This window comes from Zonotrichia albicollis, chromosome 25 (genome assembly GCF_047830755.1).
Source record: "Zonotrichia albicollis isolate bZonAlb1 chromosome 25, bZonAlb1.hap1, whole genome shotgun sequence".
In the NCBI taxonomy this organism is placed as follows: Eukaryota; Metazoa; Chordata; class Aves; order Passeriformes; family Passerellidae; genus Zonotrichia; species Zonotrichia albicollis.
This window is the reverse complement of record NC_133843.1, coordinates 1,114,500-1,136,923: the sequence shown is the minus strand read 5'-3', so window position 1 is coordinate 1,136,923 and position 22,424 is coordinate 1,114,500. Positions and strand designations below refer to the sequence as shown.

At 44.0% G+C, this 22,424-nt stretch overlaps 2 protein-coding genes and 1 long non-coding RNA gene across 14 annotated transcripts in view; 1 reads left to right on the top strand and 2 right to left on the bottom strand.

The window, feature by feature from the left end:
* KIF1B (kinesin family member 1B) overlaps window positions 1-13,630 on the bottom strand; it is a 79,507-nt gene extending 65,877 nt beyond the window's left edge. For 9 of the 10 annotated variants that reach the window (XM_074558847.1, XM_074558853.1, XM_074558850.1 and 6 more), the window contains exons 1-2: window positions 13,362-13,624; window positions 8,169-8,350 (exon numbers count right to left, since the gene is read on the bottom strand). In XM_074558847.1, coding sequence (XP_074414948.1) covers window positions 8,169-8,274 — 106 coding nt within the window. In that variant the 5' untranslated portion in view covers window positions 8,275-8,350; window positions 13,362-13,624. Of the gene's footprint in view, window positions 1-8,168; window positions 8,351-13,361 lie in introns of all 10 variants that reach the window. The other variant, XM_074558856.1, reaches the window with a different exon arrangement.
* On the top strand, window positions 12,421-22,366 carry LOC141731827 (uncharacterized). The gene is made up of 2 exons (XR_012583771.1): window positions 12,421-13,129; window positions 21,972-22,366. It is a non-coding gene; the product is annotated as an uncharacterized LOC141731827 (long non-coding RNA).
* UBE4B (ubiquitination factor E4B) overlaps window positions 17,663-22,424 on the bottom strand; it is a 32,552-nt gene continuing 27,790 nt past the window's right edge. For all 3 annotated transcript variants that reach the window (XM_074558857.1, XM_074558860.1, XM_074558858.1), the window contains 4 exons: window positions 22,176-22,367; window positions 19,842-20,016; window positions 19,265-19,411; window positions 17,663-18,950 (listed from right to left, as the gene is read on the bottom strand). In XM_074558857.1, coding sequence (XP_074414958.1) covers window positions 18,892-18,950; window positions 19,265-19,411; window positions 19,842-20,016; window positions 22,176-22,367 — 573 coding nt within the window. In that variant the 3' untranslated portion in view covers window positions 17,663-18,891. The remainder of the gene's footprint in view (window positions 18,951-19,264; window positions 19,412-19,841; window positions 20,017-22,175; window positions 22,368-22,424) is intronic.

Below are 22,424 nucleotides of genomic sequence, written 5' to 3'. Positions count from 1 at the left end.
ACCAGCAGCCAGAATTAACCTGCGCTTCATCCTGGGATTAGCTGGGACACAGGCTGGGCTGCCAAGGGGGGTGAAGGGACAGACACACCGAGGGGTTTTAAAAACAAACAATTCCTCATCAGAAATGAAACCCAATTATGACGAAAGTCGAGTATGGAACTGGAAAAACCGACCTTCCCAGATCTGTGCAACACAGCCTGCTTTGTCAGTAACATCTGCCATGCCCATATTGCTACCATAACAGGCAATGCTGAGGGCACAGAACCTCTTTCATTTCTACACATGAAATAAAATTAGGTTTCTTCTCACCAAGAGAGGCTTCACACCAGCATCACCAATTCTCCCTGTGGCAGCATTATTCTAGCTCAAGCACACATTCCTACCAAATGCCACCACTCAGAGACAACAGCTAGCATAAAAAGCAGTGCCTTCACTTTTCCTCTCCTTAATCATTAGTAAAGGAATAGGCAGACATTTTCAAAAATCATTCTGGTCTCAACAGAACTTTGGAAGGGGCAACATATGGAAGAAAAATACAAAATAATTTCTATGCCTTCTTCTAGCTCTATTTGGATCAATATAAGCAGTAGTTTCATTATGACTGAATAAACAATTTATCCAATGAAAAAAATCTGGAGCTTTTAGAATTGATTCCACAAGACCAAATTAACATTAAATACAGAGTCTCTTAAAAAACATGGGTCTGGAAAATATATCTGCACCATCTGTAGACTAGAATGACAACAATGGGAACATGTTCCTTACAGAGAGCAGGGTGGAGCAGGCATTCTTTATTTGCTGGAACGTGAATAACACCACAAAGACACGTTTAATACAGGCTTCTTTCCTAGGCAAACGCTGCAATCAGATCTATGGCCATAGTGCTTTTATAAGACAGACTTTCAGGGCTGTTATTATAAGAGATAAATGAAGGGAAATGGACACTTCCAGCTCATGAAGCAGCGCTTGCTTTTCAAAGCATTGTTTGCATTTTTCAAATCATTAGAAGGGAAGGAAACCAAGCAGAAGCTAAGAACAGCTCATTTGGAATTCAAGCGGGTTCTCTCCCCGCTGTGGAATTTCAGCCGGCACTGGGAGAAAGGTTGGCTGGGGGAGGGAGTGGGGCTCGGCAGCACCAGGGCAAGGCCCCGCTGCTCACAGAAGCTGCTGGAAAGCCGCTCATCCTCAGCTGCTCTCCCAGATCCACGAGCTATAAATACAGCTCTCCAGCTGGTGTTCCTGGAGAACAGCACGCCAGCAGGCTCTGCAGCAGGCAGCCCAAGCAGACTGCTCTGCCCGGCTCAAGAGCTCGCCCAGAGCCGTTCCCAAACCCGCACTGCCAAGGGATGACCTGGGGATGTCCCAGAGCACAGGCAGGGTCAGGGCTGTGTGCGGGGCTGGGCCAGGCTCCAGCTCAGTTCTGGGCTCATGGTTTCTGCCTCAGGGCAGGTAAAACACTATCTCCCTTCACTTCTCTGACTTGACATCGCCAAGAGCCAAACTGGGCCTCTCCTAAGACCATTCTGACCTTCAGACACGTGCCAGCACACACTGAGAGAACACCAGGGAGCACTGGAATCTTGGGGAGCCAGGTCTTAAGGATTTCGGCCCACGACTTAAATCAGCTTGGTCAGTTCTTAACAGTGGATGTCTCTGGAAGAATTTGTGTAGTGAATGAAAATATCCAATTCTTAAAGTATTTCCTATTAACAATTCACATTCTCTTTACTTGCATACTAAAATGTGGCAGTTTATTTAAGCATTGGATAAAAAGAACCCCCTCTGGAGGCCTAGTTCTGTGTCAGTGAGCACTCATTGTGAAGGGGCAGCACTCCACATGGAGAATCACCACTGACAGACACTACTCAGGGTTTATTAGTAATATCCCTCTGCTATGGTTCCATACCTCCTTCATAACTTAATGTAGTCTAACTGCATTTAACATCAGCTGGAACACCCTAGTCATCATCCCACAGTCTCACTCCAGAACCAGCATTTGCATCTCTAGCATTTAAGGATGATTAAATGTTCATCTTCCCCCAGCTCCCCAAAGTCATCCTCTAATTTTTTTTAACAGTGCAGAATTAACACTTCAAGCTATTTTTATTCAATCATGAGAAAGGCTTTAGAAGGAAAATCAAACACCAAAAAAAATCCACATTTTTATTTCTTCTCCAAAGAAATATTCCAGGCATGTACAAAACATATGAGCTGTCAATACTGCAGGGCATTCAGAGGCAGTGACTAAGACAGACTTGTGGACACAGAAATCCCTAATGCCCCAACACACAGAGAACTCTAATGCTCATATTGGTAAGAGGACAGTCAGCAGAGGAGTTTGGGGAACCTCTGCTGTTGTGACCTCTTGGACTTGTCCTTCAAACCTCGACCACAAGAGCGTTCAGGCACCCTCCATGTGACACATCCATGTCCCACAAACAGCCTGGTTTGATAACACACCCACCATGAATGCAGGGCAGTGTTTTCATATTGACAAGCATTCATTTAGCTTGCACCACTGGCAGGGACTTACAGGCCAGAAAAACCAGGGAAGGGGTGAAGTGGCATTCCTGCAATGCTGTTTATTTGCCCAAGACAGTCTCATCGTGCAAGATACCAGCAGAAAACACTAGAAACACTTAGGAGAAAAATAAACCAAACAAGCAAACCAAGAACACCACACTGCATGCTTTAAGAACCAATGCTTTTTGGCAGGCACAAGGCATCAGAAAGGCAATATGCTTATTTTTTGAGATATCTAAAATTATTGTTTTCATAAGAGATTGAGAGTCAAAAGTATATCATAAAAGAGACAGCTGAATTATTGATGAGGTTACCTTATTCTATGAACCTTTCAACAGTTTTGACTTTTGTATTACATTTCAAGTACTACTAATGTAGGCAAACATGCAATAAATCAAAAGCCTTTAAAGTTCAGTCCTACTTTCCCACCCATTTCTAATTTGCCCCAGAACAACTGCATAAAGCAGCACATATCTTAAAAGAAAAGAAGAAAAGGAAAGAAAAAGCCAAAACAAAGGAGAAATTAAAATTAGATGTTTCTGTATTAGGTTTTTTGGGTTGTTTTTTGTTTTTAATTTAAACACTTAAGTCTAGGGAGAAAAAAAACCCCAAAGAACAAAACAATACTAGAAGAAATACACTTTTTTTCCCCCTACAACCTCTACAAATTAACTCCAGAATGTCTTCCCAAGGTTTTCTGATGCCAAGGCTGCCTGGATGAGGAGCTGACAGCCATATGTCCACAGCAGCAGATGGGATTATTGTCACTGGCAGATGGGACCACTCCACCAGGCCTATTTTTATTAAACATCCAATACCTTCAGCAGCCACAGAGGAACCTGGCAGCATTACTGAAACCCAGACCTATTGCTGAGCTAAAATCCCACAGGGAACTGTCAGGGCTGTGGGAGGACCCAGGTGCACTCAGCCCTTCCAAGCTAACCTGGGTGTGCAGGGGCACCTTTGCCCCGGGGTCCTTCACCCCACAATCACAGAGGAGCTGCACTTTGAGAACTTTGCTTTGCTCTGTCACTTGCACACACGAGATGCTAAAGCCTATTTTCATTCATCTAGGGCACAATTAATTGCAACACATATTCCAAGTAGGGTACTTCCTTACTTCCTTGTTTTATTTGTTTCATGTTTTACACACATATTTAGATTTTTTAAAGAAAAAGCCTGCTGGGCTCCTTGCTAGTGATTGGTATCTCAGTGCTGTCTTGTGGCTTGAACCTCTGCTTCAATTTCATTCATTTTTATTTATGCATTATTTACAAGCATTTACAGGCCAGATTATCAAATCACTTCCACCAAAAAAGATGCAAAACAAACAAACCAACCAACCAAAAAACCAAACCAAAACAAAAAATCCCTCAAACAAACAAAAGCTAAACCAGAAAAAGCACAATGCTCAGGGAGTCTTTAGGCACAGAACTGCTTCTTTTTTCAGCTCAATAACCCAAGGCAGCAGCTGCCAACGTTGTTTATATTTGTTATGTTTGAAAAGCCCCTACAAGAATGAGCACAAGAACTACTGACACACAAAACACTCTTAGATCTATAGCTCAGCTTTCATGTATTACACTGCAGAATCTTTTTCCCACTCACTACAAAAACTGTCATAAATTAACTGGACAGGAATAAGTAATTAATACATTGTGGGCAAGATGCATTGGTGTGAACCTTTCTGAAAAAAAAACTGGAAAAAGCAGGAATTAAAGAGAAAACTTATTCAATCAAGATATGCAGAAAAGCATGATCTATACTTTAATTATCAATTTCAAAAAGCCACTTTGAGTTTGGACATGATAAGCCACCTATTCAGTAATTTAAAGAATATACTCTTCAGAACAGAACTCCAAATGAAAGCATCCTTTCAGGCAGCTGAATTCACTTGCTTAGCAGGTGCTTTTGAAAACAAAGTTTATGTTTCTTAGGATGATTTCTAAGTTATAATGATTTATAAAGAAGGCCTTTTCTGAAATTAATCTCACTCAGTTACTGTTTTGATGGAGTTTTTTAATCCCTAATTTGATGGTGGCATTACCTCTTCTTTGGAAAGCATTTTGCATTCCCAAGTTAACATAAATAGCAGAATTTTACAGCTCCTGCCTTGTCCTGTCCCATCTCTAAGATTCCTCCATTACCTTCCCTTCCCCTGCCCCCTCCTCCCCTGTCCCCTGCAGAACTCCTGGCAGTACCATTCCAATGGGTCCCATCTGAAATAGAAATGACCTGAGCAGCACCGGCCTTCTGCCAGACTGCAGCCCCTCCATGCACTCAGCACACGGGACTGCAGCTCAGCTGCACAACCTCACTTTTCAAACGTGTATTTAAGACAAAGACTGACAATTTAATTGCAAAATTCACAATAGCAGAACAGAAAAAAAACCAACAAATAATATGTTCAAGTGCTGATTTCAAAATTTCCATATTTTGCATCCTTCCAGAAGAAAAACAAAAGTCCCAATTACTCACAGTAACTGTCCTTAACATTATGGGTTAAAGATCTTCGTACAAATTCTCTTTTTCTGAGATTAGGACATACCTAGAACTGTATTCAGCTGCACTGTCATTTTTAAACAGTGAAAAATGATAAAAACAAACCTACTATAGATCTGGATTAAAGGTCTTGATCTCCTAGGAGGAAATTACATTAAAGCCAGAAAGGGTAACAAGTAAATTCTGCAGGAGTGCACAAGCAAATCATGTTGTTTTGCTTCTAAGGCAAAGAACTGTGTAACAAAATTGAGCATAAGCTTTTTAACCCAGAGGGACGTTTTGCTTTGCTGGCAAGCACCCTGTGAATGACAGGCAATCCCCAAAGCCATAAACAGCCAAATTCACACAAAAACTGTCCAACAAAAGCAGCATGGCAGACAACAATCCTGCTGGCATTCTGACTTCAAGAAACTACTTCATTATGTATGTCAAAAACCACTCCTTTTTCACACATTCATCTAAAATTATTTATTTCTAAAGTACACCTGTCATACTCTTTATTATCTGTATCTTTGCACAGTTTCCCTTAACACAATCCTGAGCACTTTGCCTCAGTTGCACTGTAATGCAGTAGTCTCTGCCAATACATTTACAAAACTCAGACTTGGACAAAGTTTAAATGCAGGATTTGCAGAATAGCTTGGTCAATCAATACACACAGAATTAAAGTTCAAGTAACTGTCAAAATCCCTTCTTAGCTATCAGACTGCACACAGTCTCATCAATCCGGTGTCACGACAGTCCATTAGGCTTTAATTCCAAGATAAGGGAACTTTAACTGCCTTGGAGGCTTAAAATAGTCACTACTCAGTGTATCACCATCCTCTCAGGTTTGCCTCCTGTCAACTTGATCAGTGCACAAGTGAAAAAATAACCTTCTCAGAGGCAAGATATCTAGACCTTGATCACTTCACTGGCACATCTGAAAGTGTGAAGCAGGAACTCCTTAGTCTAGAATTACTACTAAATTCCCTTTCTTTTCAAATTGCTGCATCAGATATGAGTCTCAGATACACCAATTTCACTTCATGTGCTCAGCTTTTAGTCAGCAAGTTCACACCTTAATAATGAGGAGTTCAATAATGAAACTGTGGGGCTGCAAAAATCATGAAAATGAAAGAATCTTTGGCAGGACAGGGCAGATGCCCCCCATCTAACACATAACCTAAAAGCACACCAGCTGAAGAATTTCAGATGGAAGTTATGTGTGCTGGACAACTTGGTTAGGAAGATTCTTTGGAGAGAAGATTTCTGGTGGTTTTTTCCCCCACCAAACAATGCCTTATTCATATCCTTTATTATACAATCCTCTTCTGTTCAAACTACTCCTCTGTCCACTGCTTTCTTGTATTTCTGCTCTAAGGGGGAAATACAGGGAAAAAATATCCCCCAGAATGTAACAATGTTTAACTATCACAACTGAGGATTCCTTCCCACAGTCTGTAATGTCTCCATGACTTAAACCCGACCAGAGCCACAGCATCCAAATGCAAGGCTGCACATTAGAGCACTTCAGAGTATAAAACACAGCAAAAGAAGTCATTTCTGTAAAGACATTTCCAATTAGATATATCTGAAGTATTTTTCTCCTCTGGAAGGCTGATGCAGTTTGTTGGAAACTCATTGTAGTGCAGCTCCAGTGTTCAGAACCAGAACCAGTGTCTGGCCCAGGCCACAGCTCCAGCTCAGCCACACAATCTGCCAGACACTGACTGCTCCCCCCGGCTGCTGTGCCACAAACAGGGTGGCTCACAAACACAGGCTCCTGCAATTCAAACACCTTAAACACCTGAAATTGCTGCTGGGATGACTGCAGCCAGAAAAGCTGCTACAGAGGCTCCCAGTGGTGCTGCTGGAGCCCAGAGCTTGGTGGCATTTCCATAACAAATATCCTCTAATGAAGTTTACAGTTCTTGCATTCTACACTGCATTCAATGATGGGATACAAGCACCTGTTCTACATGAGATGACTTCAAACCCCTCCCACCCCTACCTTAAATGGAAATTTTGAAATCCAATCACAAAAGAGCTTCTTTGGGTAGTATTGCACATAAGGTCCAAAGATCAGAACTTTCTGCACTAAAAACAAGCTCTCTTCTCTATGACACCTCTCTTCCAATGAAACCATAAACACTATATAGTTTCAGTGACCACAGCCAGGATTTAAATTCCACTGCAGAAGCACAAGCAGGCTGACGTACAACCTTGGCTAAAAAAAAAGGGAGAGGCCTCTATGAAACCTCCTTTGTGTTAACAGGCATGAGTAAACACTCAAGTAATCAGACAGCGAAATAACTCAGTGCTCTTGGAGTGTTGCTTTCTTCAGCTGCAGACAAGATGGCTCTACTTGATTACCTAAAAATGAAAAAGTGCCCCATGAAGAGCAGTTGATGGGCAGAGCTGTTGGTCTGCAGGTGAGGAGTGACACTCCCACAAGTGCTGCCAATACTGCCTTGACCTCAAGTATGAAAAACAACCAACCCAACAACCAAACAAGGTGTGCCCACACACAGTTTCCCACAGAACAGTGTTCTCCAAATTACACTCACAACAATTATATGGGAAGCTTAACACTTCTAATTGGTTAGAAAAGAAGATGATTCTACGTAGTCTGTTATTTTGCTGTCATTTAGACATCTGCTCTGGAAACATAAAACTTGATACCCTTTTCATCTCAGTTTTCTCACCCAAATGATGTTCTTAAGCAAAAGCACACAGTGCAGAATAAGCACACCAAAAAGTAAAGCACCAGATGCAAGCAGAACCTATACCCCCACAGTTATCATGTGGTGGTGTGCAATGTATCCCTCTATCTGTCTACCCACATGATGTTCCCAAACATTGAAGTCACAAAAAGGTTTTCACTTTTGTATTCCAATCCTTCTGTAGAATTTTCAAATCAGCAGAAGCAAACACCATGAACAACTCCATAAAAAATCAAGATATTTGTGATTTAGACTTTCTAGTCACATTTAGAGATAATCTAGTTTGTAATGACAGCCTTCGAAAAGCAGAATAACTAAAAGATTAATTCTAGATGATACAATGATACAGTTCTCAGTCTGACAGAAGAAAATATTTAAGTCAAATATTTTAGTCTGGGAACAGAGAAGGACTCCCTTACAAGATGAAATTACACTTACTGGTGGAATTGCCTTGCATCTGGATGATACATTTGGACTCCTTGCTGGTTTCTCGGGAGTTGAAGGGCCGGACACGAACAGCCACCTTCACCGACGCCCCCGACATCCTGGCTGCTGGCAGCACACTCCAGGAATTGAAAGTGATCAGGAGCCTTTCAAGTTATCCTTCCTGTTGGTGTTTTCTGAGGAGAAAAATACCATTTAGTTATTTACAGCTATTGTGTTCAAGATGTTGATAAAATTAGCAAGGTTCAAAGTTACTTCATAAATGCAATTTCTGCTTTGCAGATCACCCTCCCTTACCCCCAAAAGGTGTCACTTCAAAGCCAGAACTGGAAATACATTTATCAGCACCTGTTCACTGTCTCCCTAGTCAGAAGTTTCTGTCACCTGAAGCAGTTTTTTGAAGTGTACAAATATTTGGTTTTCATACAATTTCATACATTTCTTTTCTGGAAGAAAACCAATACTTGGTTTTCTTCCAGAAAGTAAGGATGCCAATACCAAAATAAATATCTGGTTACAACATGTGTTAGGCTTAACCTAACAAAGATAATTTTAGCAGTAAAGACACAGCTACTTAAATTTCATCATGAGGCAATGACCATATACCCCATACCCAGGCTCTCACACTGCCAATCCTTGCTGCCACAATGTTTTAGCAATAATATTAAAATTAATTCAAGAGTCATGGGCCACAGCACACTGACTTTCAATAGATATGACTCCAGAGAAAAGGGTGTACCCTTAAAGAAGCCCTTGCAGTCCTGGGAAAGTCCTCTTCTGGAAGAAGTAACAACTCATCAACTACTTGTGTATCTGCTGATTAAAGGATACACTGTAAGGAACAGGAGGAATCAAGAATTGTTACCTTCAGGGTAAATATTACTATCTATGTTCAGGCAAATGTCCACCATTAAATTCATCTCCACTATCAAAATACTTGTTCAAATCTACCACACCTAAATGACGGAGCACTTTTGTTGGAGGGAACTATCCCTGACACCCACTGTCCAAACTTCAAGGCATGTCTGAGACAGTGCTGGAACGCAGGTTTACGAAAGATTGGTTTGTTTGTGTTGGTGTCAACCAGCCTTTTCCATTAGAGAGAGGTTTTCAGTCAGCCCACTACTGAGCAGTCCAGCTTCCTGCCACAGGACATGGTCAGTACTGAGTCTAACAGCCCCAAAAAGCAACGAGATTCAAAGAATAAATCCTACTGAAAAGCCCCTACCCTTGGCTAGGAAAGGTTCCATGGCAGACATACAGAACATGGATGACTATAGTGAGAAAACATTATTTATGTGTGATTTATCCTTATATCCTAAATATCTGCTATGGCCACTGCTGAAGAGAGGACTCAGAGCTGGACTGAGGCATTTCCATCTGGAACCTGACTTACCCTGGGCAGAACCCAACTCTGCTCTGCCATGCACCCAGGATTCCTGACATCCCCTCTGGTTATCAACACAGCACGGATCTGGGGAAGTGCTCATGTCAGGGTTGTGATCACACAAGTACAAAAATTACTAGCAGGTCTAAAGCAGAAGCATTTCAGCTCTGAAGTAAGTTCCACACCTGGTAAAAGTACTTATACATGCTTAATTCAAGTTATGACACATTTTCCCACAGTACAAGAAGTCTTTAATAAAACTGCAAAACTTCATTAATGCCATCACATGGTGAAAGCAGAAATTAAATTACTCCCCCAAGTAGAAGCAATTTAAAGTATTCCTTATTTTCAAAGGTACCTGAGGTATCTCATCAGACTAGAAGAATGTCTTTAGGAGCAAGCCAGCTGAATCTCAATGTCATTGGTACAGCAAACTGGTTGAACAATGATTAATGACACAGCCACACCACCAGCTCGGGGTCAGGATGGAATTTTAAAAAGCTTCACTAAAGTCCTGAACATAGAATAGAGCAGGAAAGTACTGGCAATGAATTCACCCGATGTTCTGGGGCGTTCTACAGACTGCTCCTCTCCCTCTTGCACAGAGGCGCCTACTTCTGTGTGGAACAAAGTATCAAACACCGAGCTTGGTTATCAATCCTGCCCCCAGAATGCAGCCGTGGCTTTGGCCCTCCCTCCCTGACCGGCCCCTTGCACCGTCCCCTGAGCCCTCGCAGCACGGCCAAGGGACAAGGCCAAGGGACAAGGCCAAGGGACAAGGCCAAGGGACAGGGCTAATCCCAACACAAGCACCGCTATTATTCAACTGACCCTGACGCTGCTGCTGCAAACAGCAATGGCACTGGGCACGGCCACGCAGCAGCCTGTTTATGAAACACTGTTTAATACTCTGTCAGGTGCAGAACCGCCATTTTTTGTCAAGTTCACAGGGACACAATTTACTTTGTCCAGTGTGTTCTTATAATACTGTTTATGAAATGTAGGGGGCTTATCTTCCCTTCTTACTGTGGAGTACCACAAAGAATTTTTTCTGATGTTTTCATAAAAACACCTCTCAGAACACTGAATTAATTTCTACAGATATATCTGGGAAGCTGACAAACAGAGTGGGATGAAAGAATCATCTACTTTTATATATATATATATCTATATGTACCTCTTAACATCATATGCACAATAAGAAAGCATGAAAATCACATTTCCAGAGACTCCATATGCACTAGCTAAATGACAGACTTGTTTGAAACACAACTGTGAAGAGATTCTCAAAGAGCAGATCACAAAATCACCTACAACATGAAACTTTACCTGCTGGACTTCTGCAGTTACCAATTTATCCCAACCCTAACTGTTGTGCTGACGGAAAATTAAATGTGGTACAATTTTAAATCTCTTTTGTTCTCAACTCTGCTGTTTTTCATAGCTGAAGTAAGCAAAACACCTACTCATATTTGCACATGGATTTCAGATGTTTTGAATATCAATTCACTGTGCAAGATTTAATTTTCATTAGTAAGAAAATTGACCAAAACCAATATAATTTGCCAAGCTTTCCATACATTTAAGCTGCTGGGGTTCTGAGGGGCTTTTCCACCTACCAGTTATCTTAACTGGTCATAACAATTTATAAAAGTAGCATTTCCCTCATCACACAGAATGGTAAAATGAGGCAAAATGAGCCCCAAGTTACACAGCATCACAGATAATAGACTGCAACTGGTTTTTCAGGGCTCACATTTACCAGTAGTACCACTTCCTACTACTACAAAATGCTGACTACAGAGTGGAAACATAACTTGAAAAGAGAAAACCAAAATATGCAATCCAGTTTGTGGTACAGATTTAGAAGAACAATATTCTTAAAAGACGACTTTTTTTAAATGTTCATTATAGGCTTGGAGGCTGCCATCCATGCTAGAATGAATCATCTCCCTGATGTTTTGGAAGGAATCTACTAGCTGTGTCTCTTTTCATGTTCAGCCTGCACGAATCCAGTCATGAACCAAGGAGGGAGCTGTGTGTGTCTCTGAGGTGATCCACCACTGGCTCCCAAACAGGTGGCACACGACATTTGAGTTGTTTAGTGATCTTCATCAGCAAAAAGCAAACCCTGCATCCTAGCTTTACACCTATTTGAAACTAAAAGACATCACTGTAAGTCCTACAGTGAGATTTTAATATTAAAAGGTGTCATTAAAAGAAATCATCTAAATATCTTGTCTGTTTACTGGTATTCAAGCTGACAAACCTAATTGTGTTGATGAATCACCCATCACAGGCTCAACTAGATCTGGGCTTTCCCAAAAATATCTGAATAAACATTAAGACTTGAATACTTGGATGTATCTGAAAGTTTTGGCAAACCAGTTTTTATGCAATGTCAAAATACAAACATACTGCTGTTTATTTAAGTAAAGTTACAAGCAGAGCAGGGATTTAGATTCAAATTATTATTTATACATGCAGAGAAGTCTGCAGCAAGCTCGAAGCGGTTACAAAACAATGTCCAAAATCTGTATCTCTGCATTCAACAAAAAATCCATCCAAACCCACCACATATCACAAACAAAGAAAAATCACTTTTTATTTAAGAGAACCAGTCATACACCAGATAACTGTGTCATAGCTGCATATCACAGAATGTGCTAACTTTGAAACAAAAAAATGGCTTGTAACTTAATCAGTGCAAGAGCTCTGAAGAAATAAAACAAGGACAGAGATTAGCACACGGAAAGTTGGCAAAACAGCTGCTTGGGGCAGCAGGCGTATCTGAACAAGGGGCCCCAGCAGAGCCAATTTTAGGTGCCGCATGAAGCTCGGGCAGTGCTGACAGTGTGATCCCTCAGCTGAACTCACACACACGCTCTGCTATATCTGGACCAGGTGGAGATGCCAGATCGAACAGCGCTGCAGAACTTGGCGAGGCACTGAAACCCGATCACATGCACACATGGCTATTTACCAACACTGGATTGTGCAACAGCAAAAATAACTGAGCTCAGAAGGAGCTGGAAGCGAACAGAAATATCGTTTAGAATTTAGAATTTGGTATGAACGTATTTACATTCCGGAAGGCAGACATAAATTCATCATCTGCTGCTGGCGGGTTCTCCAGCGCGGGCGCTGCCCCCATTGCGGCGGCGGCCCCAGCGCCGGGCCCGCTCCGCCGCCCCCCGCCCGGGCACGGGCACTGCCGGCTCATCGTGCCAACATGGCTGCCCGGGCCGCGCCGAGCCGAGCCGGGCCGGGCCGGGCCAGGAGCCGCTGCCGCACCCCGCACCGCCTCCCCGGGCCGGCGCTGCCGCCTCCGCCCCATCCGAGCCGCAGAGGGGAGCAGGGCGGCGGAACGCGGCACGGCGGGCGGCATCCAGCCCAAGGGAAAGCGGGGGAGCGGCCGCCCGAGGAAAAAGGAAGGAGGGAGAGGAAGGGGAGGAAGAAAGGGAAGGGAGGGAGGGAAGCGTCCCGGGGGACGAGGAGATGGCAGCGAGCAGATGGCAAGGCCGAGCGGGGCCCCACGCCCTTGCGCCGCTGCCCTGACAGCTCCAAGGTATCCAGTGCTATGCATCCATCCATCCATCCACCCACCCATCCATCCATCCGTCCGTCCGTCCATCCCCCCCCGCTCGCGGCCTCAGCCCTCCGCGGGGCCCCTCAGATGCGCACGGCAGCATCGCCGCCTCCCCCTCCGCATTACGGCATCAGCCCCCCACCCCCGCCCCGCTCCGGCCCCGCCAGCGCAGCCCCCTCAGCGCGGATCCCCCTCAGCGCGGCCCCCTCACCTGGCGCGGGGTGTCCGCGGGACGCGGGCGGTGCGGCGTCAGCAGCCGGCGGGGCAGCGCAGCGACAAAAACCCGGCCATCCCCATCGCCGCCTCCACCGAGGCCTGGAGACCTCCCCGCTGCCGGGAACGGAGCGGGAAGGGCGAGGGAGGGAACGGAGGGAGGGGAGAAGGGGAGGGAGGAGAGCGAGGCTGGCCGGGAGGAACGGGCGCCGCGCTCGCCCCAGCGCCGCTCCCGCACTGCCGGAGCGCGGGGGGAGCGCCCGGAGCGCGAGGGGAGCGCCCAGCTCCGCCAATCGCCGCGCGTCGCCCCGCCCCCTCGGCACGGCCCGCCAATGGCGCTCCGCGGAGCCCGCGAGCGCCCGCCCCCGCCCTGTCAATCACAGCCGCCAGCGCCGCCTGGCGGTGCCCGGCCGCAGCGGCACCGCCCTCCGAACGGAGCCCTCCGCCCCGCAGCGGGGGCGCGGGGAGGCGGCCCCTCGCCTGCTCCAGCCAATCAGAACCCGCAATGCAAATCACGTCTGCGCCCTCGGAGCCTATCGGGAGCGGGGCCGCAGCACCGCCCGCCGCGCTGTGTCCGTGCGCGCCCCGGGCCGTGAGGGGCGGCGGGCCCGGAGCGCGGGGTCTGCGCGCTGTGTGGGCAAGCGGGATAAAACCGGCTGGGACACCGCGAGTGTGCGGGAAAACGGGATAAACCTGGTTGGAACACCGCCGGGTGTGCGGGAAAACGGGATAAAATTGGCTGGAACACCGCCGGCTTTGCGGGCAAACGGGATAAAACCGGCTGGGACACCGCGGGTGTGCGGACAAACGGGATAAAATCTCGCTGTGGGAACGCGGTCTGAGTTAGCGAATTCCCCAGCTCCCGACTCGCTGTGATTCAGTGGGATTTGCATCCTAAACGGGGCCTAAGGGCGATGCTCAGAGGGGAGGGATTAGTAATCCTCCCTCCCTCCCTTCAAAACGTTTCTTGGGCAGCCCGAGTCATATTTTTAGACCTCATAATGTATTTTTAGGCAAATGATTAAATTTAGTCAATGATGCTGTATTAATTCTCATGCTTTTAATAATTTCATGCATATTCTCATAGGAAAATGTTATTTTTGTGACAATAGTTCAGCTTTAAGTTCCTCCTTATCCTTAGTAATTTGGGAATTCCTGCTGTTAGAAACTGGCTCATGTTTAAGCTTATAAGCACCTTAAAGGAAATCACTTTACATGAAATGCCTTAATTACATATGTTTCATACACCATCATATACAAATTGGATTTAAGATGTTCAGAAGAACATTCAGGACCTGAGATTTCTAGTTTCAGAACAAGGTTTATTTCTGTTCACAGCCTCCTGGCTGTTAGCTATGTTAACCTCAGCTCTGTCCCTTCTGTTCCCCTTAAGGATCAGATCTTTGGCAGAAGTTATTTTTTTACTTTGGTGAAAAGTGACTGTTCCCCCTCGCCAGTCTCATCTGCAGTTATGGCAACAGATGCAGAAGCCCAACAATACATGGATAAACAGGAGGCTTAGGGAAATATTGCCACAGAAACAACAAATCAAAAATAGGTGGCTTTCCTGTGTCCTAGAACTTGGAATACTTCCTATTGATGGGACACATAATTGAATGGTGGTTTTAGGGTGGGGTAACTGGGCTAACTCCTACCTAGATCTATGGAGAATTAGGTCAGCCATTCTCTGGAAATGAAAAGGGCAAGAACACCTCAAAAAAAACCTCAAACCAGTTTCAAAATCTCCTGCAAACTGCCCAGCCACCGTGTGCGTGCTGTAACCCCCACTGCAATAGAAACTGTGATTAATTTGACTCGAGCACAGTTTGTGCAGTGTCCCTGGGAACAGCAGCTCCCGCCCCAGCCCCATGCCCAAGTTTGGGGAGTGCTCACCCGGAGCCTGAACGCTTCCCTTGGTCACAGAGCCCTGAAACGATCGGCTACAGACAGCCAGAGCATGCCAAGATGGAAAACAGGGAATGAATGCAGCCATTTCTTGCATTTATTGGGGCAGAGGAAATGACTCCAGGGACTGAGGCAGGGCACGGGGGCACACGGTGACACTGCTGCAGTGCTCCTCACTGCCATGCTGGTCCCCAGGCAGGGCACAGGGCACACAGTGACACTGCTGCTGCAGTGCTCCTCAGTGCCATCCTGTCTGAAGGCAGGGCACGGGGGCACACGGTGACACTGCTGCAGTGCTCCTCACTGCCATCCTGTCTCCAGGCAGGGCACGGGGGCACAGAGTGACACTGCTGCTGCAGTGCTCCTCACTGCCATGCTGGTAGGAAGGCAGGGCACGGGGGCACACAGTGACACTGCTGCAGTGCTCCTCACTGCCATGCTGCTATTCACAGCTCAGCTGTCCTCGCTGCCAGCAGGGCAGAGCTGACAGAGATGTAAATTGGGCCATTACATAAGTATAAATTGTGATACAATAGAATCAATTGTCCTGAATTGTGTTGCTACAGCGCTTGCCCCAGAACTTCCCCTGGAGGACAAGGAGTGAGCAGTGATTCACAATAAATTCCAAGGAAAGCTCACTTTGTAACAGCAGCATGAGTTAGCCATTGCTGGGGTAAACCATTGCAGCTCAGAGATGTTTACATTCTGCACACACAGGGACGTGTCAAATGTAAATCCCTCCACTGACAGTTTATAAACTCTATTGCAGTGAGGTTACAGTTGGGTTGAAAAAGGTAAATGACATTAGTGAGGGAAAGAGAAATCACCAAAACCTGCAGGTAGCATTTAATAAACTAAACTGAGAATTGTCACATAACCCATATGCTTTTGTGGGAAACTGATTTTTAATCCAGCTACACTGCTTTTCAGTCACTCAAATGTCTTCTACCCACTGAAAGACAGGGGTTTGATTCACTTTTGTGGCCAGACACAATAGAATGGCACTGCAGCAGCTTTCATTATTCTGCTCACATTATTATTATTATTATTATTATTAATTATTAATAATAACATTAACATTAATATTATTAATAATAAAAATTAATATTAATAATATCAATAATAATATTATTAATAATATCAATAATATTAATAATAATAATAATAATTCTGCTCACATCATTATTATTAATACATTTCATTATTCTGCTCACAAATGCAGAATTTGGGAGAACACTTGTCTGAGCTCACACCTTTGAAACATGTGATACTTGTTGCCCAGATAAAATTGTTTTGGCCACTTATGTCAAGCCTGTGTGTCTTGTGCAATATCTGCATTGACATGTTTTCAAATGATAGATGTATGCCATAATTAGACAAAACATTTCAGTAATGCACTTTGCTATTTATATTCCTCAGGTCACAGTCTGACACAATGGCAGAATAAATATAAATTCAGATTCTGAAGGGCATTGTGTTGATTAAAACATCCCACACCAAATGTAAATATTTCTATTTCCTCCTGGCAAAATGCAAAACTATAAAATCTTCATTTTATCATCTATCAATAGAGGCAATATATGGTAGTGACTTGCAGAAAAGAACCCCTAATGTGAAGCCATAGTTTAATCACCCTCCAGTAAAAACACATATTCACTACTGAACAGTTGTCCTTCATCAAAACAAAGTATAAACTCTGGGATAGTCCTAGAGATTCATGCAAAAATCCTCAATAATGAGGGGACAGCTGAACATGTAAGAGTTTTCTTTATATAGAAAGAAATTTCTCTTCACTAAAGAAGGAAAGGCAGCTCAGCACAACCTGTAACACACCAGGATCTGTGCTGGGCCTGGCTGGGCCCTGCAGGTGGAAGCAGAGCAGGCTTTGAGCTGGGACTTACTGAGGAGGAAAGAAGAGGGGGATCTGAATTTGGGGAAGCAGTGAAGGTTATAACTATAAAACCAACAAACAAGCTTCTCAAAGCAGACAGAAGCTTTGCAATCTTCTCCCATCCTTGCAGAGAAGAAATACAAGAGGAAGCACCACTAAAAACCCACAAACAAACAAAAAATACAGCCACAACTGTACCTTCCCATTCTGTAATTTAGAGTTATTTGCACACCTAAAGGTCAATGCTGGATTCTGTACAAACTCCCCAGAATTGCCCTGGAGCTGTCACCAGCTGTCACAGAGCTATGAATGGTGCTCAGTGGCACCTGCTCGGGAACATTCCCGAGTTTAAAGGATTACTGATATCTGTGTGCACAGAAATATTCCACACAATTTACTAAGTTAGCTACAGATCCTAAATGACTGTCAGCAAACCTGAACAAAGACACCCAATCATTTGTAATTTTTATATTTTCACTGACACAAGAAGGACCAAGGAAACATTCTGTGCGAGTGTGTATCATTTATTGTAGTTCAAGAGAGTCAGGAATTGAACAGAAGACATGGCGAAAAACAAAAAAAAGAAAAACAACCTTTTTTTTTTAAACTTAATTTTAAAACACTGTGGTTTCAAATCCTTTTTAAAAAGGAAATTCAAGTATCATATGCAGGGGGCAGTAATATAAAAATGTTTGTGAATTTTTTTTTTTTTAAAAACTTAATTCTACATTTCCTGCACCCTTTCTGCTTTGGTAAGGCCAAGCCATGGATACAAATTGGTAAGCAACATAAAAAATGACCCCTGCCCCAAACTGCAGCCTCCAAGGATAAAAGTATCTGCTCTCTGCGGACAAGCTCCAATGGCTCAGAACTGTCAGTTAGCATTGATCTGCAGCATTGAAAGAATGTATTTTATTTTTTTTAAAGTCACTGAAATCCTGGTATTCCCAAGCATCTCATTCATGGCAGCTGTTTTAACATATTTCTATCTCAAGGCTTTTCACAAGTACCAGAGCATCTTGATCAACATAAAGGAAAGGGACATCTCAAGGAAAGGAAATTAAAATCCACGTGTGAAGTCTTCGCTTTTTTGAAATTATCCTTGTGTCTAACACCAATTAAAAACCAAATAGGCAAATATGTGTAATATAAAAATACGATCCCAAGATGAACACTTTGTTGCAGGCACAGTTATCGCACAAAATATGTTCTTTTAAGGGCAGGGGAATGATTTTGATTTTCACAGGGTTTGTATTTTTTTGCATTACAGAAGAAAAAGACAGCAGTGCAGGTTGATGGGTGGAACAGAAAGAAAGGAAGGGAAAGAGAAAAAAGTTACTTTAGCAGCAAAATGTCCAAGGTTCTAACCACAATCAAATTAACGGATATCTGGCGGTAAAAAACAAGGTTGAAGGGATGCTGCCCTGATCCATTCGTCTTTGCTAAAATAATTCAGCTGTAAAAACTCCAAAATGTGACATATTGGAGGACAGTTTTGTAACATAAGTAACTTCCTAGCTTGTCCTCCATGTTATTGACCATCGTTATCATTTAAATATATGTACAAGAATGAAGCTGCTTTTCTCCTCATCCACATGCTCCTGTGGTCACTATGGATCAGTGCCGTGGCCGTGCCAATCCATCACAGCTCCAGGGGTGGCTGCTGCTCCCCTGCCAGAACAGCCCACACCCTGCTCTGCCCACGGCTGGGGCCGTGCACTGCAAGGGAATTTCAATGGTCATTCTGCTTGTCTCTCATCCAGGCTTGGATTTGCTCTTTCAGTTCTGGCACTAGTAAGGTTAAAAAAAAAAAAAAGAAAAGAGAAAAAAGAATGATTAAATTACTTGGTAACAGTATTGTAAGAAAGTCCCTCATGACCAATAGCCAATTCCCATTTCTACACCGTAATGTTTTTCAGCCCAGTAGTTAAGAAAGCAAGGGTGTGAGGGTTATTTCCCCCCAGAAAAAGGGAAGGCAGAGGGAATGAACTTTCCTGTGCAAGCTGACATCAAAGAACTGTTCCCTCTGCTGAGGCCTGAGCAGTGTGCTGTCAAAGCACAGACCTACCCCAGGTGGCTGCCCCAGCCCCAGCTGTCCCCTGTACCTGGTTCCAGCATGTTCTCCGTCAGCGTCTGCCGGTTGAAGGGGTCGGTGGAGGAGTTGAGCAGGTGCCTCAGGATGATGGACCTGTCCATGATGGTTCCCGAGGGCAGCCGCACGGGGTCGGTCATCAGAGTGTCCATCAGGGGATCTGGGGGCACAAGGCTCTCCTCAGCAAAGTCAGCAAACAGCTACAAACGTTATCTGCCCATCAACCCACAGTGCAAAACCAGTGCTCAGGGGCCCCAGGACACTGCTCAGTTATAGAGAATGGTTAAATGGACATCAATCTTCATAGCACTTTCCCTTTCTGACCTAAGCTTTCCCTGCTGTCACCCTATTTTCAGCTGGGGGGGTGCTCTTCTCAAGTACATGTTAGCAAAGCATGGCAAGGACTGGACACTACAGTCCCAGGGAAATCTAAAAAACTCTTAGCTCTGTATTTACTTAACTACATCATTGAAATACAGCAAGATGCAAGGCTTCATAAACAATATATAGTTTCTATCAACATATGGAATCAAAGCAACAAACAAAATCCCTCTATCCTAGACAGGCAGAGTTTAGAAGACTCCACTTGCCTCTGAATTCATCCGGAGCATCGCTGTAATCAATCTCTGCACGGGCGTTCTTGGCAACAATTTCCTCCACTTTCTCTGCCAGCAGTTTGAATTTCTCTATTGCTATGGTAGACTTGATGCCAGCCTTCCTCATCTTGGAGATAACCTCCTCAAAGAGCTCTTTACTGTAGGACCTCTGCAGGCAAAGCATAAAAAGACAACTTTGCTGAGTCGTAGTGTCCTTACATGCCATAAAAATAGTAAAGACATTTAATGCATTTTTAAAATGGCAGAAGAAAGGATCAATGAAACCTCAACCTGACATCAAAGCAAATAGTATGTAGGTAGCATTCATCTAGCACCAAAATGTCAACATTGGGGTAGACTTACAATTTTTTTACCAGTCATCACCACTGTAGAACTATTAAGGACCAAAAAAAAAAAAAAAAGGGCAACATCACCTAAAGAAAATGAGGAAGATGCTCAGAGAGGCTGACTATAACTATTAGAACTGTTTTGAGACAGAACATCTGTCTTGCCATTCTCCTGTCTGTATTCTTGCTCTCACAAGTCTTGGCTGAAAATACAGCATAAAATGAACTTCTTACCTTCTGTGATAATATGCAAGGCAGTACTGGGAAAGGAGTGATTCTTTCTCCTAATCCAAACAAGAACTAACAAAAAACTGACCCCACAATGTTGCAAAAATAGTAAGACAGCTCAGAGAGAGTGAATGCTGGAAATCTGCCACCCAGGGCAGCAGGACTATCCAGAGAGACCAAATGCAACTGAAGCAAGCATTACTTTCACGTGGAAAAGAAAGTTAGAGAAGGACTTTTGTAGCTGCCTGTGTTCTACAGAGACACCATTTTCTTTCAAGTTCACAATGTCATGTTTTGACATAATCCTTTTAATACAAAGTGTTATGTACTTTCCAGTGCAAGGTTGAATTATATGACAAAACAAAACACACAGATTTCTATTTCCCTTGGGATTTTTAAGGCACTGAACACAGCCCCAGTGCTTCCATCTGCAGCAGCAGTGCCTCTCAGCAGGCAGGACACACAGCGCCCACCCAAAGCCTTCCTCGTGCTCCCAGAACAGGGCGATGGCAGCGTGCCCAGCCTCTAGAAATGTTTGCAGATTCCCTCTCCTGCGTGCTGGGATTTGCAAATGGGACATCTCTCAAAATGCTTTGGAGAGATCCCACCATGATCAAGCAACTTTTTGTTTGTTTTGTTTTCTCTCCCAATACCAGCAGCCATTAACCAACCGCACATTTCCTTGGTGGTTCTTTCCTGTCACAGTTTCCCAGAGACTGGTCACTCCCCCCACTCCTTTTTGATGAAGGGCCACTTTGTTAATTAAGCTTTTTTCCAGTTCTCACACCCGCAGGCTTCTTTCTTTTGAATCCCTACATCAGTCTGTGCATTTGCTGTGGCTGCCATGGATGCATGATGGAAAACAGTCTCATATACACTGAACAGCATAAAAATATTCATTATACACATGCAAACACATAAGGTCTGTTTCAGATGTGTTACTAGTATTATGTAGAATTATCAGAACTTTAATAACTACAGAAAAACAATCCTGAGCTACCCCAATACTGCTGCTTCACAGACATGCAAACAGCTTCACATGCTGTAAGCCAGCTTCCACTAGAATCTCGAGTAGCTGCTGTCTCAAGAACATTTCTTGCCCTCTATACTTTGAAAAGTTTGTATTATAAGACATGGGCATGGGCAGAAGTGACTCAGTAGTTTGACAACTTTACAAGGACACAGAGCTGCAATAGCTTATCTTGCTCCCAGTATTACCATGAGTTCAAAGGTGCTGTTAATTGTCTCATACATGCTGTGCTTTGTCAGTTTATTACAGAGCCATTTAATAAAGTGATTTCAGAGGGAATACAATTTGGAAACTGTTAACTAGTGAATGAACTTGCATTTGTTGAGGGAGGCACCTGGTCCCAGCTCTGCCTTTCAATGAGGAAAGGGGAGGGAGTCAAAACTCTGCCTCAGTTCTCCCACTTGCAAAGGGACAAAATATTTCTGCTAATTTACAATGAGGCTGTAGGCAATAAGCACATCACACTGAGGAAGTTTCCTATGCTTGTGAAGTGCCGTGGATATTTATATATGTTTACAGGTTTGCAAAGCACTGGGAACACCCATCTACAAAGAGCAGACAGAATATGAACAGAGATGATCTGCTGAAAGAAAACAAACTGCAGGGATGTAAGACAAACTGTCTGGCAGCACACAAGCAAGATGAAACGCTTCTAGAATGTTCTTCAAAGTCCTGTTTGTCCACAGAGCTTTTGCCCTTCTCCTCCATCCTTCTGGAGCTCACCTGATCATCAGCAATTGCCTTAGCAAAGCGAGCACAATCCAGCTGCAGATAAATGTCAGTCAGTTGGTCCAACAGCTTCTTTGGTTCAAACCCGTATTTCTCTGGGTTTTCAACTTTCAGGTCACGGCACTTGGGGCCACACAGTTGCTGTAAGTTAAAGTTCAACATAGCAGCCAGTCGTGGTCCAAGTTCCTGTGAAAGTGAAGTAAGGCACAGATCACAGTGTGAGGGCAGTGATAAAGAAGGTTA